The following is a 19,064-nucleotide window of genomic DNA, read 5'->3' as shown; positions in this document are numbered from 1 at the left end:
TCACATGCCCCAACCTCAAAGTGCAGAAGCAATGTGCCGGTGACCAACCCCTTCTCCAGACGGGTCATAGACTCCTCTGGCGTCTCTCCAGATGGCTGAGTGGACAGTGGGGATATTTCACCTGGAAGGGTGAGACCCTCACCTAATTGTAGTGTGGGTTCCGCTCGCAAAGAGACACCTGAAAAAAAAGGCTGTTTTGCGGTTTCTGATTGGATGTACAAACTAAATGCACTAGAAACATCAGTGATCAAATTAAACCAATTCCCCTCAAATCACATTGGTACACATGCACATCAACAAAAATCGTACCTTTGCGGCGCACAAGCAATGCAAGTTCCTTGCTGTGTGACTCTCGGCTTGCTTTGATGAACATGACCACCTGCTGATGGGTGTGTTCTGAAATGTCCCGCCCATTTATCAACAGCACCTGATCGCCTTCCATGAGTGGAGGCACACAGCGACCGGCCTGCAACAGTCAATATTTGTACAAATGCAAACACCAAGAACCCATTTATATTCAAAAGCAACAAGGATTTTTATGGGTTACCGGAGATGCAGGGTTAACATGAGAGATGGCCAGGGGCATCTTCTGATCCACGCCTCCCTAAATATTACCCGACAATATTCTGATACATGGTTTCCCACACAAAACTCTATCTGAATGCAATTTTAACAATGATGATAAATACATATTGTGAACCAACTCACTTTAACGTTGAAGCCAAACTTCCCATCTTGGTCTGGGCTGATCCTCACAAGGAGTAGATCTCCATCAGCTGTTACACTCTGCATACATATAACCACAAAATAGACCCTTTGAGGCAGGTAGGACAGGAAGAGGATGGAGGATTCTGAACTCTAGCTACAAAATAATGAAATAATAGCATATATGTAGACAGTTTTCACAACAGCAAATAAAAAACTACTGAGTGCTTCAAATGTGACCTCAGAATATTGTTGTTCTTTGTCAGTAGACAGCCTCATTCTCAGCTGTTTTGCACACTGATAGCACTAGTCAAAATGCTTCTATTTAATAAAATATTATAACATGTCCTTGTTTCTTCAATAACACCAGCAGAATTGCATGAACTCCACAAGTTTGTGTTCTCCAGCATGGTTTGAGAATGATCCAAAGAGCAACTTGTGCTTCAGTGGTGAAAATGTGATCTAGAATTAGCACATCATCGTGAAGGTAAAAGTTTCGTAACTTTTAAGTTTCCAAAATCCCAATAAACTTCTAGCCTCAGACTTTTGGACCCCACTGCAGTTTTAAGTATTTTCATGTGCTAGTCTCGTGAGTTGGGAGATAGATTTTCAGTGACTCATCGACATGACTGTAGTATCAGTGTACTGCTTAGATTTGTTAGAATGGCAAACACTGGATATTATTTCTGACAGCTGATGCCTTGATGCTGGACTCGGACCTTTGGTTTAGGTTCTGTGCTTTTTGTTGCATACAGTGTTCACTGTTCAGCAACGCTTTGATTGCTTGTCTGAAATCCAATCAAGCAGTGTTCCTGACCACATCACAGATTCTTATAGATTTTAATCTGTTCCAGGATGAATCTCACAACACCTGTCAAGAACATGTCTGGGAAATTTACTTAACATACAAAAAATGAAACCCATTTTTAAGACCAAAAATTATATGTCTAAAAAGTTACAAATGTATTTATTTTTGCACCATTTTTTATGGCCATTTTCCACCTTCTCTATGACTGTGACTAAGTAAAAGGTCAGTTTGTTCTTCCGTGTCCTTAAGAAACATCTACAAAAAAAAAAACGCACTTTGCGGCATTTCCACATTATCTGTAGATCTAATATAGCTTTTAACTGCCCCATCCATCAATCACAACCATCCACACTCTGCACTGAAATATGCCACAGGGAACTTCTTCATTCCAACCACTCATTTTTGACGCAATGATCCTTTGTAAAGACATGCAAAGAAGCTTTAAAGTTAGACCCTGTTATGAATCACATTTCCCTTGATCTTGCATCATCGGCTATTATGTACAGTAACACTCACCTTATCCCAGATGTGCAAATCCTCCTCTTCGGTGATATCATCACTATGAGACCAACTACCACTCGTCCGCCCCTCCTCCTGAGTTTTCCTTCAGTGGAATCAGTTTTAATAAGTTACTATGAGTGTGCTATTGAATGCATATGGCTGCAAGACTGTGTGCATTTGCATATGTAGAGTAAATTTGCCTGTAAGTATAGAACACGTCTTCACTCTCAGTCACATAGCTCATTTCATTGGTCAGGTTGTCCACAGATGATGGGCGTGGCTTACGGAAGTCATGACGTAAACGAGGACTCCGCCTAAAATGGAAGATATATTCACCAAAGCCCTAAAACGTACAACTTCTTTTGTTCAATGAAATGCATCCTTGCTGAATAAAAGTATTAAATGTTCAAGTATTTTTTACAAATCTTGAATGAAATACATTTAATTGTTTGTTAAAATACATTAAATAGCTCTAATCCATTACTGTAAAGATTAAATACATTCCAGTGTATTCGAGCACTTGTTACCAGTTGGGCGTGTTGGGTGGTGACCGTGAGGGTAGACTCTTTGTCTCGAAGTGTTCCACTGAGTTGGACCTCACCGCAGGGTTGAACATTTTCTCACCAATCAGCTTTCGGTACAGTGGTACAGAGCTATAACAAAAATATATGCAATTAAACTCACACACTCATTTGGTGGACGCAGCAATGAACTCGAATTAACTCCAGCAATAAAGAACACTGTAATTTCTTTGAATGGCTCTGTCGTGACTCTGCCTGCGTACCTAAGTTTTGAGGCAGAGTGAGAGGGTTTCCTGTCGTAGAACGTATGGTGGTCCACGCAGGATTTCCATAGGTTCTTACAGGCGCGTGAACTTGGCATGGAGAGAGAAACCACGTGGTGACCCAGTTCACCCTGTACCACACAATTAAATGAGGGAAAAAAACACAACATAATAGTCTCACAAAAAGATGTTGATTTTGCAGTATTCACCATCTTTGAGATATTACGTATCTGGCTTTAATCAAGTTATTATTTAGCTTTTGTTTTGAAGGGCGAGAATGATTAATCATGCATATCTTACATGTTTCCGACGTAGGTGGACAAAGAACCGTTTTCTTTTGAATGAAATTTTGATGATGTTAATCCTGAAAAAAAAGCAGCCATTCAAAAAGCAACCTCCTCGTCAAAAACAAAGTAAACCAGAATCAAAATAAGGGATACCATTTCCAGGGCTCTTAATTACACTAATAACAGTCATTATACTTTTCTACAGTGTTTGCATCTCATCCATTGTAATGATAATCACAGCTCTGACAAACAGAGCCGTAGCACTGTCAAACATCATTCATAACAGCTGTAAGCGTCACCATAAAATGCTTAAAAAGTAAATTTTATAAAGAACACACATCAAGCTTATGCATAATTCCAAAGTGAGCAAAAACATTCAAGAAAGGATCTGATTGGCCAAAACTTACCACGGGAAAAAACTGGAGCAAATTAAATGGCAAAACAAGGCCACGCCCCCTGATGTAATGCCCACCCAGAGGGCAGGGTTGCTAACATCCTATAAACAGGGATTTAGAATTTTAATTGAATAAATTATTAACATAATCCACGTTAAAACAACATTACCAGTTATTTTTTTAAACTTTGGAAGAAGTTGGAAAAATACAGGATTTTCTACTTAAATGGTACCTGAGCATGATGTAACTCCACTCCATACAGATCTAATGTTCTCGCTGTATTCAAATAGCACAGTTCAGCTTCACTCTGAGACAAACCTCTGAAACATATTCAGACATGTCCAATTAATAAATATGCATGTGTGTTTGAATGTATGAATGTGTGTGCTGACATACTTGTGCTGTGGATGCAGCGACTCCACTTTCAGAAGGAACTCCTGGTCTTGGTCAGGGAGAAAATGGGTCTGACTGAGGTATCCGGCAGGAGTTTCAGGGACATAGTCTCCAAGCTCAGCTGTCAATCAAACAGGAGTATTAGAATGCTACGTTTGAGAATCAGTGATTGTCTGCGCTTTGTTCAGTCATCTCCAGCTTTGACAGTGCCATTAACCCCAGCTATTTCCTGGAGAAGACTCATGCCTCCTCCAAGCACACAGACACATCCTCTGCAATATCAATAATGTTTCTATGGCAGGGCTGCCAATCACAAAGTGAGAAGGTGTTAATTTCCACAACTTACACTGAACAGAGTAAGAAGCCAGTACCACAGCTGAGCTTAAAGGACACTTTAATCTGCAATAAAAACATTCCATCATGTTTTGGGACACAACATACATTGTTGTGACATCAGTTTTTTTATTAGCATTTGTCAATATTAAATATTTAGTCAGCAAATATTTGGTATTTATTTATCAGGGTACAGATGTCTATAGTTGTATATTATAATTTTTATTTATACACAATAGTATGTTTATTAGACCACACATAACCTCACAATCCATGAGTTACAGGTACATCTCAATAAATTAAAATGTCATGGAAACGTTCATTTATTTCAGTAATTCAACTCAAATTGTGAAACTCGTGTATTAAATAAATTCAATGCACACAGACTGAAGTAGTTTAAGTCTTTGGTTCTTTTAATTGTGGTGATTTTGGCTCACATTTAACAAAAACCCACCAATTCACTATCTCAACAAATTAGAATACTTCATAAGACCAATAAAAAAAAAACATTTTTAGTGAATTGTTGGCCTTCTGGAAAGTATGTTCATTTACTGTACATGTACTCAATACTTGGTAGGGGCTCCTTTTGCTTTAATTACTGCCTCAATTCGGCGTGGCATGGAGGTGATCAGTTTGTGGCACTGCTCAGGTGGTATGGAAGCCCAGGTTTCTTGATTTGTCGCGTCCAGTGTACTAGAGCAGTGTTTCCCAACCGGGGTGCCGCCTGTCGAGAGCAGGGGTGCCGTGTAAAAAATCCTTTTCTAATATTTTTAAATTGCTAAAATGTTCAAAAAAGCATCTATTATATAATATCAATTTCTGATGTCACCAATAACTAGAGATGCACCGAAATTTCGGCTGCCGAAAAGTAGTTCACCGCTCAGGTTTCACTTTCATGTGGTGTGACGCTCTGCGTATTATCCGCTCTATGCGTGTGTGTGCGCTCCGCTCAGTCGCTCCACTCATATACCGTTCATGTGAATCGGGACAGCAAAGTCCACTCAAAAATTTAGCCGACAGGAAACATGGATGTAGTACAGTATTGTTTCTGTCTGCAATAGCCCTACTGTGTTGTAACATGGTGTGGTATATGGGCAACTCTGGTAACGCTGCCCTCTCATTCACTGATCTGCTAACCGCTATGTTATGCTCGAGTGTTCTGATAATAATAGCTTTCTAGGACTAAACATTATTTGGATAAATGGTAAAAAAAATAAAAAATAAAAATAAAAAAATAGTTACCCCACTGTAAAATAAAAAAAACACTGAGTGAGCAAAAATTTGTGAGATAGATATAATGGTAATTAAATAATGTTTACATATATACAAAAGCCTACATTAAAATCGGTCATATAAATTGGTCTCTTCGTTAGAAATTAGCCTACTGATTGCCACCATTGATGGACAATTTTTTTTAATAATATTACAAATATCTGTATGACATTATATTCTGCAGTTATTCCCTGTTGTACCGAATATCTATATTTTTCAAATGATCATATCGAAGTTAGAAATTCAAATATTGTGACAAAATTAATTTTGTAGGGTGCCACAAGTTTGGTCAAATTTCCAAAGGGTGCCACGACTAAAAAAAAAGGTTGGGAAACACTGGCCTAGTGAACCAAACTGAGAGACCATTTTGAAGGCTCAGGAAACCTTTGCAGGTGTTTTGAGTTGATTAGCTGATTGGCATGTCACCATATTCTAATTTGTTGAGATAGTGAATTGGTGGGTTTTTGTTAAATGTGAGACAAAACATCACAATTAAAAGAACCAAAGACTTAAACTACTTTTACTGTGTGCATTGAATTTATTTAATACACGAGTTTCACAATTTGAGTTGAATTACTGAAATAAATGAACTTTTCCACGACATTCTAATTTATTGAGATGCACCTGTATATAACTCCCTGAGCTTTAGAACTGCATAACCAGCATCCATCATGTATTATAATGATGTGGGTTGCTGGTATTTTTATGGTATTTTGATCATACAAGTTGTATAAAAATGGAATTTATAATTCCTCCAACATATACAGTGGGGCAAAAAAAGTATTTAGTCAGCCACCAATTGTGCAAGTTCTCCCACTTAAAAAGATGAGAGAGGCCTGTAATAAAGAACACCATACCTACTGTGAAGCATGGGGGTGGAAATATCATGCTTTGGGGCTGTTTTTCTGCAAAGGGACCAGGATGACTGATCCGTGTAAACGAAAGAATGAATGGGGCCATGTATCGTGAGATTTTGAGTGAAAACCTCCTTCCATCAGCAAGGGCATTGAAGATGAAACGTGGCTGGGTCTTTCAGTATGACAATGATCCCAAACACACCGCCCGGGCAACGAAGGAGTGGCTTCGTAAGAAGCATTTCAAGGTCCTGGAGTGGCCTAGCCAGTCTCCAGATCTCAACCCCATAGAAAATCTTTGGAGGGAGTTGAAAATCCGTGTTGCCCAGCGACAGCCCCAAAACATTACTGCTCTAGAGGAGATCTGCATGGAGGAATGGGCCAAAATACCAGCAACAGTGTGTGAAAACCTTGTGAAGACTTACAGAAAACGTTTGACCTCTGTCATTGCCAACAAAGGGTATATAACAAAGTATTAAGATGAAATTTTGTTATTGACCAAATACTTATTTTCCACCATAATTTGCAAATAAATTCTTTAAAAATCCTACAATGTGATTTTCTGGATTTTTTTTTCTCATTTTGTCTCTCATAGTTGAGGTATACCTATGATGAAAATTACAGGCCTCTCTCATCTTTTAACTAAATACTTTTTTTCCCCACTGTATTTGGTCTTTTTATCATTTGAACAATATACTTTTTTTCTATAGCAGATTTCAAAATAAATGAATAGATATCCATCTTTAATACTGTAAATTATAATGTTATGGTAGCATATAAAACAATTGGTTTTACATATAAACGGTATACATTTATAATACCTGCTATTTATTGGTTATCAGCCATAACATGAAAACATTTGTGTCATCTGCATCAGTTAGAATTAGATATTTCTTTCTCTGTTACATCACTCATACATCACTAATACAATAGATTTATATTTCAAATAAATGCTCTTTTGAACTTTCTATTCATCAAAGAATCCTGAAAAAGTATCACAATTTCAACAAACAAGTTAAGCAGCAAAGGTGATTTTGATTTACTGATTTTACTGTATTTTTGTCAAATAGTTGCAGCCTTGGTGAGCATAAGAAACTTCTTCCAAAAAAACAAAAAATCTTACAAACCCCAAACTTTTGAATGATAGTGTAGGTGCAAAATCAACTTTATTTACCTCCCCTCACAAATGTCCTTCTTAATTTGCAAGAAATAAAAATGCCTGCAAAACAAAATAAGGGTAAGGCAACCTCTCACTCTATACACATATAATAAATATATATATATATATATATATCTCATTTACACATAAACAGGGAGATGTACCTGGTCTGCTCATGCTGGAGGGAGTTTGGGTCAGAGATGAAGAACCGCACACTAAATATTAAAAAGAACGGAGCAGAACCTGAAGGAATAATAGTGGGAGAGAGAGAGAGAGCAGAGGACACAGTCAGAGGAAAAGAACCTCTAAATACATAAATAAATGCAAGTAACAGATATTCACTGATCAGAGTTAAATGTAAGCTCAGTATCATACAATTTCTAAAAAAAGGAAGTCAAAAGGCAATTCCCCAGAAATCTAAGCCAATTTATTAAACCATCATTTAAAGTAAAAAAGCAGTAGACAAAAGATGAGTTGCAATCACTGTCTGTGCCTTACTGCATCCACATCACGTCTGATGACTCAAGTAAGTTGATTAATTAACCCTCTGGTATTGTTCGGTCATTTTAGACTGGGGAAAAAAAAAATTTTTGAAATAAAATTTAAAAAAAATCTCTACTTTATCGGAACGGTACGAAACTGGCTGACTTTTATTGCAGTCACTATGTGACAACAACAAAAAATCGTGGACTTGATTTGAAAAAGCTAAATGGTCATAAAAAAAAAATAGTCACACTTGTGTTGTTCGCGGTCAAAAATGACCACCTTTGGAAATGAATACGCAAAAATATGAAAATACAGAGATTTTTTTGTGTGTACAATCTACAAATCATTCACGATGCAGAACAAAAGTGCACAGCAATGAAGGGGTGACACTCTAAAATATCAAGAGTGCAAAACAGACACCCCCTACACCAGGGGCGGGTCTACGTGGTGGCCAGGGGTGGTACCGGCCCCCCCTGAAATTTGGCTGGCCACCCCAGGTGCCCCCCCTACCAGATGTTTTGCGATAGGCTTGTTTTTAGTATTTATAACTGCATCTGGCAGTGGCGGATGCTGGCAAGTGTAGGCAGCTGCCTAGGGCCGCTTTCTTCTCCTCTTTATACTTAATTTTAGGCGATTTCTATAGCGTGATCTTAATGACAAATGTCGAGAGAGCATAATGTTACGTGATCCATGCCTTTAGATATGAGAGAAACCCAGTATATTCATGAGGATGATGAAATAATTTTCACTTGAGTAAAGCCTTGAAGTCCTTTTAAGTGTTTTTCTTAATTGAATATGTACAATTTCTCATATGTTAACAAAATGTATTTGATTTAAATAAAAAATTTGAACTTAATCTATACATTGGGTTACATTGATAAATATTGCATTTGATAAGATAGCATTTGTAGGTTAGCACTTCTTAATAGTGTACCATAGTCCGTAGAACATGAAATACTGCCATAATTGAAAAGTAATAAAAAAAATATTAGAAAAATAATTTTTGTATTATTTTCAATGGGAAAAATGGATCATAATTATTGCATAAATGTTAAATAGTACCATGAAATTCTCTCAAAATACAAAAGAACAAATATTATTGAACAAAAATATATAACATTGATTTCAGTAAAGAAAATAAAAAAAAGTTATTTCAGGTGTCTGGTCACTTTTGACTGCGAACAACACAAGTGTGACTCCCAAATGAACAATACCAGAGGGTTAAATCAGCCACCTCAAATCAATAGGAAAAAACAAACATGTGTCTCCTGATGTGCTTTTAAAGGAAACAAAATTCTTTGTGCTCCTATGACATAACTCATATTACACACTCATCAAACGTGCATTCTAGGCCTGCATGGAATCGGATTCCACAGAACTTCTGCAGAAAGCCATAAAGATTTCCAAAGAATTTTAGCAGCATTCCGTTTATCCATCCTTTGTGTTTATCATAACCGCATTTCTGTGATAAGAGTTTTAAAGAAATTTAAAAGAAAAAAGTAATATGCACAATAATAAAATTCTATATTACTTTATGAAAATAAATGAATAAAAATCATCAATTAAAAAATTTATAATCTTAAATGCTACAAGTGAATTTATCCCAACATTATAATGTAAAGTATGAAAAATGGATAGACATTGCAGGAATGTATACCTTAACTATGAGAGACAAAATGAGAAAAAAAGTCTAGAAAATCACATTGTAGGATTTTTAAAGAATTTATTGGTAAATTCCTCGGTAAAATAAGTATTTGGTCACCTACAAACAAGCAAGATTTCTGGCTCTCACAGACCTGTAACTTCTTCTTTAAGAGGCTCCTCTGTCCTCCACTGGTTACCTGTATTAATGGCATCTGTTTGAACTCGTTATCAGTATAAAAGTCATCTGTCCACAACCTCAAACAGTCACACTCCAAACTCCACCATGGCCAAGACCAAAGAGCTGTCAAAGGACACCAGAAACAAAATTGTAGACCTGCATCAGGCTGGGAAGACTGAATCTGCAATAGGTAAGCAGCTTGGTGTGAAGAAATCAACTGTGGGAGCACTTATTAGAAAATGGAAGACATACAAGACCACTGATAATCTCCCTTGATCTGGGGCTCCACGCAAGATCTCACCCTGTGGGGTCAAAATGATCACAAGAACTGTGAGCAAAAATCCCAGAACCACACGGGGGGACCTAGTGAATGACCTGCAGAGAGCTGGGACCAAAGTAACAAAGGCTACCATCAGTAACACACTGCGCTGCCAGGGACTCAAATCCTGCAGTGCCAGATGTGTCCCCCTGCTTAAGCCAGTACATGTCCAGGCCTGTCTGAAGTTTGCTAGAGAGCATTTGGATGATCCAGAAGAGGATTGGGAGAATGTCATATGGTCAGATGAAACCAAAATAGAACTTTTTGGTAAAAACTCAACTTGTTGTGTTTGGAGGAGAAAGAATGCTGAGTTGCATCCAAAGAACACCATACCTACTGTGAAGCATGGGGGTGGAAATATCATGCTTTGGGGCTGTTTTTCTGCAAAGGGACCAGGACGACTGATCTGTGTAAACGAAAGAATGAATGGGGCCATGTATCGTGAGATTTTGAGTGAAAACCTCCTTCCATCAGCAAGGGCATTGAAGATGAAACGTGGCTGGGTCTTTCAGCATGACAATGATCCCAAACACACCGCCCGGGCAACGAAGGAGTGGCTTCGTAAGAAGCATTTCAAGGTCCTGGAGTGGCCTAGCCAGTCTCCAGATCTCAACCCCATAGAAAATCTTTGGAGGGAGTTGAAAATCCGTGTTGCCCAGTGACAGCCCCAAAACATTACTGCTCTAGAGGGGATCTGCATGGAGGAATGGGCCAAAATACCAGCAACAGTGTGTGACAACCTTGTGAAGACTTACAGAAAACGTTTGACCTCTGTCATTGCCACCAAAGGGTATATAACAAAGTATTGAGATTAAATTTTGTTATTGACCAAATACTTATTTTCCACCTTAATTTGCAAATAAATTCTTTAAAAATCCTACAATGTGATTTTCTGGATTTTTTTTTCTCATTTTGTCTCTCATAGTTGAGGTATACCTATGATGAAAATTACAGGCCTCTCTCATCTTTTAACTAAATACTTTTTTTCCCCACTGTATTTGGTCTTTTTATCATTTGAACAATATACTTTTTTTCTATAGCAGATTTCAAAATAAATGAATAGATATCCATCTTTAATACTGTAAATTATAATGTTATGGTAGCATATAAAACAATTGGTTTTACATATAAACGGTATACATTTATAATACCTGCTATTTATTGGTTATCAGCCATAACATGAAAACATTTGTGTCATCTGCATCAGTTAGAATTAGATATTTCTTTCTCTGTTACATCACTCATACATCACTAATACAATAGATTTATATTTCAAATAAATGCTCTTTTGAACTTTCTATTCATCAAAGAATCCTGAAAAAGTATCACAATTTCAACAAACAAGTTAAGCAGCAAAGGTGATTTTGATTTACTGATTTTACTGTATTTTTGTCAAATAGTTGCAGCCTTGGTGAGCATAAGAAACTTCTTCCAAAAAAACAAAAAATCTTACAAACCCCAAACTTTTGAATGATAGTGTAGGTGCAAAATCAACTTTATTTACCTCCCCTCACAAATGTCCTTCTTAATTTGCAAGAAATAAAAATGCCTGCAAAACAAAATAAGGGTAAGGCAACCTCTCACTCTATACACATATAATAAATATATATATATATATATATATCTCATTTACACATAAACAGGGAGATGTACCTGGTCTGCTCATGCTGGAGGGAGTTTGGGTCAGAGATGAAGAACCGCACACTAAATATTAAAAAGAACGGAGCAGAACCTGAAGGAATAATAGTGGGAGAGAGAGAGAGAGCAGAGGACACAGTCAGAGGAAAAGAACCTCTAAATACATAAATAAATGCAAGTAACAGATATTCACTGATCAGAGTTAAATGTAAGCTCAGTATCATACAATTTCTAAAAAAAGGAAGTCAAAAGGCAATTCCCCAGAAATCTAAGCCAATTTATTAAACCATCATTTAAAGTAAAAAAGCAGTAGACAAAAGATGAGTTGCAATCACTGTCTGTGCCTTACTGCATCCACATCACGTCTGATGACTCAAGTAAGTTGATTAATTAACCCTCTGGTATTGTTCGGTCATTTTAGACTGGGGAAAAAAAAAATTTTTGAAATAAAATTTAAAAAAAATCTCTACTTTATCGGAACGGTACGAAACTGGCTGACTTTTATTGCAGTCACTATGTGACAACAACAAAAAATCGTGGACTTGATTTGAAAAAGCTAAATGGTCATAAAAAAAAAATAGTCACACTTGTGTTGTTCGCGGTCAAAAATGACCACCTTTGGAAATGAATACGCAAAAATATGAAAATACAGAGATTTTTTTGTGTGTACAATCTACAAATCATTCACGATGCAGAACAAAAGTGCACAGCAATGAAGGGGTGACACTCTAAAATATCAAGAGTGCAAAACAGACACCCCCTACACCAGGGGCGGGTCTACGTGGTGGCCAGGGGTGGTACCGGCCCCCCCTGAAATTTGGCTGGCCACCCCAGGTGCCCCCCCTACCAGATGTTTTGCGATAGGCTTGTTTTTAGTATTTATAACTGCATCTGGCAGTGGCGGATGCTGGCAAGTGTAGGCAGCTGCCTAGGGCCGCTTTCTTCTCCTCTTTATACTTAATTTTAGGCGATTTCTATAGCGTGATCTTAATGACAAATGTCGAGAGAGCATAATGTTACGTGATCCATGCCTTTAGATATGAGAGAAACCCAGTATATTCATGAGGATGATGAAATAATTTTCACTTGAGTAAAGCCTTGAAGTCCTTTTAAGTGTTTTTCTTAATTGAATATGTACAATTTCTCATATGTTAACAAAATGTATTTGATTTAAATAAAAAATTTGAACTTAATCTATACATTGGGTTACATTGATAAATATTGCATTTGATAAGATAGCATTTGTAGGTTAGCACTTCTTAATAGTGTACCATAGTCCGTAGAACATGAAATACTGCCATAATTGAAAAGTAATAAAAAAAATATTAGAAAAATAATTTTTGTATTATTTTCAATGGGAAAAATGGATCATAATTATTGCATAAATGTTAAATAGTACCATGAAATTCTCTCAAAATACAAAAGAACAAATATTATTGAACAAAAATATATAACATTGATTTCAGTAAAGAAAATAAAAAAAAGTTATTTCAGGTGTCTGGTCACTTTTGACTGCGAACAACACAAGTGTGACTCCCAAATGAACAATACCAGAGGGTTAAATCAGCCACCTCAAATCAATAGGAAAAAACAAACATGTGTCTCCTGATGTGCTTTTAAAGGAAACAAAATTCTTTGTGCTCCTATGACATAACTCATATTACACACTCATCAAACGTGCATTCTAGGCCTGCATGGAATCGGATTCCACAGAACTTCTGCAGAAAGCCATAAAGATTTCCAAAGAATTTTAGCAGCATTCCGTTTATCCATCCTTTGTGTTTATCATAACCGCATTTCTGTGATAAGAGTTTTAAAGAAATTTAAAAGAAAAAAGTAATATGCACAATAATAAAATTCTATATTACTTTATGAAAATAAATGAATAAAAATCATCAATTAAAAAATTTATAATCTTAAATGCTACAAGTGAATTTATCCCAACATTATAATGTAAAGTATGAAAAATGGATAGACATTGCAGGAATTGAGGAAAAAATAATACATTTAGGGGTGTCGCAATATACCGGTTTTGACGATGTGTGTGTTATTTAAAAAACAAAATATCGTTATCTTGTTACTAGGGGGTGTCGTGTATTGACGGTATAGATGAATATTTTAAAAAAGAAATATCGCTATAATTTTAATTAGGGGTGTCGTTATATACCGGTTTGGGTGATAACCATGATATTGCAAGATGAAAAGCACACAGTGCTAAACTCTCACAGAAAGTCGACAGCAGAGACTCATAGGAGTAATAAAACAAATGACTTTCCAGGAAATCCTTTATATTGACAGCAGCATTACTTTAACAACAGCGACTAATATTTTAATCTCTTAATAGAACAATACAGACTAATATTTTAATCTCTTAATAGAACAATACAGACTAATATTTTAATCTCTTAATAGAACAATACAGACTAATATTTTAATCTCTTAATAGAACAATACAACTAATATTTTAATCCCTTAATAACAATAGCGACTAATATTTTAATCTCTTTATAGAACAATACGATTAATATTTTAATCCCTTAACAATAGAGACTCATTTTTAATCTCTTAATAGAATAATAGCAACTAATATTTTAACAATATCGACTAATATTTTAATCTCTTAATAGAACAATACAACTAATATTTTAATCTCTTAATAGAACAATAGGACTAATATTTTAATCTCTTAATAAAACATTAGGACTAATATTTTAATCTCTTAATAGAACAATACAACTAATATTTTTATCCCTTAACAATAGCGACTCATTTTTTAATCTCTTAGGCAAGGCAAGTTTATTTATATAGCACATTTCGTACACAATGGTAATTCAAAGTGCTTTACATAAAAGAAAAATAATAATAAAAATAATCACAAAAATAAAACAAGGAATTTAAATTGAGAATGATTTAATTGATTTAAAATGAATTTAAGACAGTTAAAAATAGAAAATGATTATACATCAAATACAGTGCAATCATTTTGGGTTCTTAATAGAATAATAGGAACTAATAGCTTAACAATAGCGACTAATATTTTAATCTCTTAATAGAGCAATAAGACTAATATTTTAACTTCTTAATAGAAGAATAAGACTAATATTTTAATCGATTACATTTAGCAGTGTTATTAAATTATTGTTTTTAATTTAAGTGAACATTAAATGACGGCAAAGGGAATTGAAATGTAAAAATAAGGGAAAAGCGCATACAAAATTAAATAGTCAGTCTAATTTTCCACAAAAAATGTAAAACAAATATATTGACTCCAGGTGGGCCTCTGTGTGTGTGTGTGCGTGTAGTTTCTCACTCACCCTTCAGCTGTTTCTTAAAGGGTTTGTTGGGGTCCAGCCACTTCTGAAATGACAGATCAGTTATAACACTGATATCGTGTTTCTTAAGAGAGGGCATTACACATTTCTCCATTTCTGGGTCATAGCAATAAACAGTTGCACATTCATTTACCGGAGAGCTGGATGTGTCCTCACTGATCTGTAGGCTGAAGTACTGTTTCTCCACTATGTTGAGGTGTTCGCAAGCCAAGTCGAACAGCAGATGACCAGCATCGTGTTTCTGCAAAGCAGTAACACATGCTGTCCCTTTAGGAAATGTACCAGTTTACAAAACCTATATTTATAAAGTGGCCATATTCTACAGGGTTTAGCATACAATAACATAACAAAAAACATATCAGTTGTAAAATATTATTATAAATGTGTTCTATTTTTATATATTTAAAAATTATTCTTCAGAAATCATTCTAGTATGCTTATTTGATCAAGAAATAGTTATTATTATCCATGTTGAAAAAGGTCGTGCTGCTTAATATTTTTGGGGAAATTGTGAAGGTCACTTTTGGTCAATTTAATGCCTCCTTTGTTGAATAAAAGTATTAATTTCTTTTATACATTTTTTTTTCAAAATATAATTCACTGATAGAAAATGAGATGTACTCAAATTTGCTGAAAGGACTAGAAGATTTTATTTATTTAAATATTAATAATTTATTTTAAATTATTGAATTAAATCAGGCTTTTAATAATAATTTTAAATTAAATTAGCAGAGTTAACCTCTCTCTTAATCACAAGCCAATTAACATGAATCAACATTTTAATACCCATTTTTTATTTTATATTTAATTTTAACTCACTATACCTTTGTCAAGCAGAGCCCTCAGGCCCACTGGCCAAACGTCTATCATCTAGCATTAAAGGGATAGTTCACCCAAAAATGAAAATTCTGTCATTAATTACTCACTTTCATGTCGTTTCAAACCCGTAATACCTTCGTTCATCTTCGGAATGCAACTGAAATGTTCCCAAGTCCAGAAACGTAGCAAGGAGTAAAATAATCCATGTGACATCAGGGGTTCAACCATAATTTTGCGAAGGTATGAGAATACTTTTTGTGGGCAAAAGAAAAAACAAAAACTACTTTATTCAGCAATTCGTCTCCTCCGCGTCTGGCGTTACAGGGTGATGCGGAAGAGACAAATTCTTGTATATTTTTGGGTGAACTAACCCTTTAAGGGTGTAAGAAAATATTGATCCAATTGAATATCGCAATATTTTGTTTGGCGATACTGTATCGATTCTCAAAAACGCAATATCGATATTTATATTGAAAAAAAAAAAATGATACAACATTCATGGCAATTGTTTCATTTTGAGTTTATATCCCGTCAAAAGTCATGTGGTGTGTAAATTGTGCAATGCCAGCATCAAATATTCGAAGAACACACACGGCTGCTGCACATTACGGCTCCACGGCCACCAGAGCTGATCGTGGCCACTCTAGTCAATGCTTGTGTTTATAGCGCCACACCAGAAGCATCTCTCTCCGCTGCTTCACTAAAATAGGGTGACCATACGTCCTCTTTTTCCCGGACATGTCCTCTTTTTGGACCTTGCGTCCGGCTGGGATTTCTAAATCGCCCAAAATGTCCGGGATTCGGCTTTTGCGTTCTACAATCGCCATTCATAGTGTACGTTTTTGTATTAGAGCCCTGCGAGGACTGTGTCCCGCCCACTCCCACAAACATTCTAATATTGCATATAATTGTCGTGCATCAGGGGGCCGCTATCAATATGCGGAGAATATAATCTCTTTTGAATGAGCGCTCGCTGTTCACTTTCACTTTTTGATTTCGCCATCACGCATCGTGCGCTCTGTGTAAAGGAAGATCAGATATTTGTCAATGAGCTCAGGATCTGTTGAGCAGCAAATCCTCCAGCATGGTCTGTCAGCCATCTCTCCTCTCAACCCATGATCAGTCAAATCTGACTCCTGCAGCTGGTGTTGGATGCAGGGTTGTCAAGTCAGCGTTTTTTTTTTCTCTCGATGGAATTGGGCTACTTTTAAACTGTTCCCATGGCTTGATTTTCCCCTGTAGGTTAAAGGTTTGAAATGTTGCATAAATTACATTTGACTGAAAAGCTTGTATTGAAACATTTTGCATTCTACTACCTATGATAAAACTGTGCTAGATGTTAAGTTTTGTGAAGGACAGCCACTGGTAGGCAGTGGCGGCTCGTGGGTTTTAAAATAGAGGAGGTACACTAATTGTATTGGTCTGGGATCCCTGCCGATTATTATTATCATTATTATTTTTTTAACCACTTTAAAATGGCTTTTTGGTTGCTTTTAGTCAGAAAACTTAAAGAAAAATGACACACATACAGCAAGATAATATAATTTCACTTACCTGGCCTATATCACTTGAAGCAAACATCCATCCCTTTTTAAAAGTCTGTTAAAAGAGAGCTGCCTGTTGTGCCATTTAATTAAGTCGACTGCTGTAGCCTATATCCAGCTTAGGCCTGTTCTCCCTTTATTTTTAATTTGTATATATACACTGTCTGAATGACAGCTTGGCAAATCTGTGGGCGATTAAATATTCAATACCGCTACTCATCATAAGCACTTGGTACATTATCAGCGCAGCGGGAGACGTTCAAACTAATATCACATAATATACGTCTCTATGATGATTGGTTGATATTCCAGAAGAGAGGCTAGCCTCCCCTGCGAGGTTTCTTTTCTCAACACTCTTCAGCGCTAAAAGTGAACACTCAATGTTGATTGGCCAAGGTTTTTTTTTTTTTTTTTTTACCAAAGGAGGCACGAGAGCTCATCCCTCCCCCGGCCTCCCCTCCCCTTCTCTTATCACTTAGCGGTTGTAATTACATCAGCAGATTCAGCACATTCGCAATAGAAAAGTGGTGCTTTCCAACTTCAGTAACATGTTATGGTATTACTATGCTATGAAATTAAAATAAATAAATAATTAAACATACACATTCTGAGACATGAACTGAAATTAATTGTGAATTTTATTAACATTAAATCGTCCTCCTCCCATTTTCACCTCAAAGTTTTGGAGAAGCTGTGCCTCCCCTGACGAGCCGCCACTGCTGGTAGGAAGCTTTTTTAGCTGCGTTTATGATAAATATGCATAACAGTGACTGTAAAATATGTATATTAGGTATGGAAATTACATATTTTGAGTTCTGATATTTGAGATTGTGCTACTTTGGGCACTTTCAGCATTACTTTAACCACCAACCAACCACACCCCAGCCCCCCACCCCGCCCACACCCACTGTTCTCTTTTTGGAAAACTAAAATATGGTCACCCTAGCTAAAGATAGGCCACTAGTCTATTTTTGACGGATACCGCGTCGAAGTCTCACATAATTAGATAATTGAGGTTGTGTTTTAAATGACTAAAACAGCTATAAATATTTTATCCTTGACGTTCATAACTAGACTTTGATATGATGTAAGTCATGAAGCGCACTTTTACTTTTGGAGTGAATTTGCATTTAATTTTCTCCACTGCATTCACACACACTCTACACGCACGTGTGTGTGTTCACGTGTGCTCATGTTCTTCACAGTTCTTCCTGCAAGCACTTTATTTTTCTTTGATACTGAACAGATGTAATTATTTTGTTCAGATTAAAATGTTATGACATTGTATGTATTGTATTTAATTTAACCAAAAAATCCTGCAAGCACTTTACTTTTCCCCCTTTACTCGTACTGCACAAAAAGTGGTTCGATGAGGTTGAATGTTACAGGGACTAATTAATGCAAATGCAGATCACACTGTGTTCTGGTTAAATAACTTTTTTTAAAGGTTTGCATATGTTGAAGTGTTCTTAATGACAGCTTTCCTAAAATTATCCTATTCCTAATATAAGAAATATCCCAATATATCGCCTTGCTTACAGTATCGCAACATATCGTATCGCAACCCCTGTATCATGATATGTATCGTATCGCCAGATTCTTGCCGATACACA

At 36.1% G+C, this 19,064-nt stretch overlaps 1 protein-coding gene across 1 annotated transcript in view; it reads right to left on the bottom strand.

The window, feature by feature from the left end:
* LOC107593679 (tyrosine-protein phosphatase non-receptor type 3-like) overlaps positions 1 to 19,064 on the bottom strand; it is a 34,728-nt gene that overhangs the window by 9,160 nt on the left and 6,504 nt on the right. The window contains exons 3-19 of the mRNA XM_016283525.1: positions 15,222 to 15,329; positions 15,071 to 15,113; positions 11,772 to 11,850; positions 11,623 to 11,667; positions 4,220 to 4,272; positions 3,877 to 3,994; positions 3,713 to 3,800; positions 3,493 to 3,581; positions 3,099 to 3,162; positions 2,799 to 2,929; positions 2,542 to 2,667; positions 2,215 to 2,328; positions 2,030 to 2,117; positions 709 to 786; positions 548 to 604; positions 310 to 466; positions 15 to 178 (exon numbers count right to left, since the gene is read on the bottom strand). Of these exons, the coding sequence (XP_016139011.1) occupies positions 15 to 178; positions 310 to 466; positions 548 to 604; positions 709 to 786; positions 2,030 to 2,117; positions 2,215 to 2,328; positions 2,542 to 2,667; positions 2,799 to 2,929; positions 3,099 to 3,162; positions 3,493 to 3,581; positions 3,713 to 3,800; positions 3,877 to 3,994; positions 4,220 to 4,272; positions 11,623 to 11,667; positions 11,772 to 11,850; positions 15,071 to 15,113; positions 15,222 to 15,329 (1,602 nt within the window). The remainder of the gene's footprint in view (positions 1 to 14; positions 179 to 309; positions 467 to 547; positions 605 to 708; positions 787 to 2,029; positions 2,118 to 2,214; positions 2,329 to 2,541; positions 2,668 to 2,798; positions 2,930 to 3,098; positions 3,163 to 3,492; positions 3,582 to 3,712; positions 3,801 to 3,876; positions 3,995 to 4,219; positions 4,273 to 11,622; positions 11,668 to 11,771; positions 11,851 to 15,070; positions 15,114 to 15,221; positions 15,330 to 19,064) is intronic.

The sequence above is a fragment of the Sinocyclocheilus grahami genome, unplaced genomic scaffold (assembly GCF_001515645.1).
Source record: "Sinocyclocheilus grahami isolate Dianchi unplaced genomic scaffold, SAMN03320097.WGS_v1.1 scaffold175.1, whole genome shotgun sequence".
NCBI lineage: Eukaryota > Metazoa > Chordata > Actinopteri > Cypriniformes > Cyprinidae > Sinocyclocheilus > Sinocyclocheilus grahami.
Note: the sequence above shows the minus strand (reverse complement) of the source record. Positions and strands in the feature narration are given on the sequence as shown.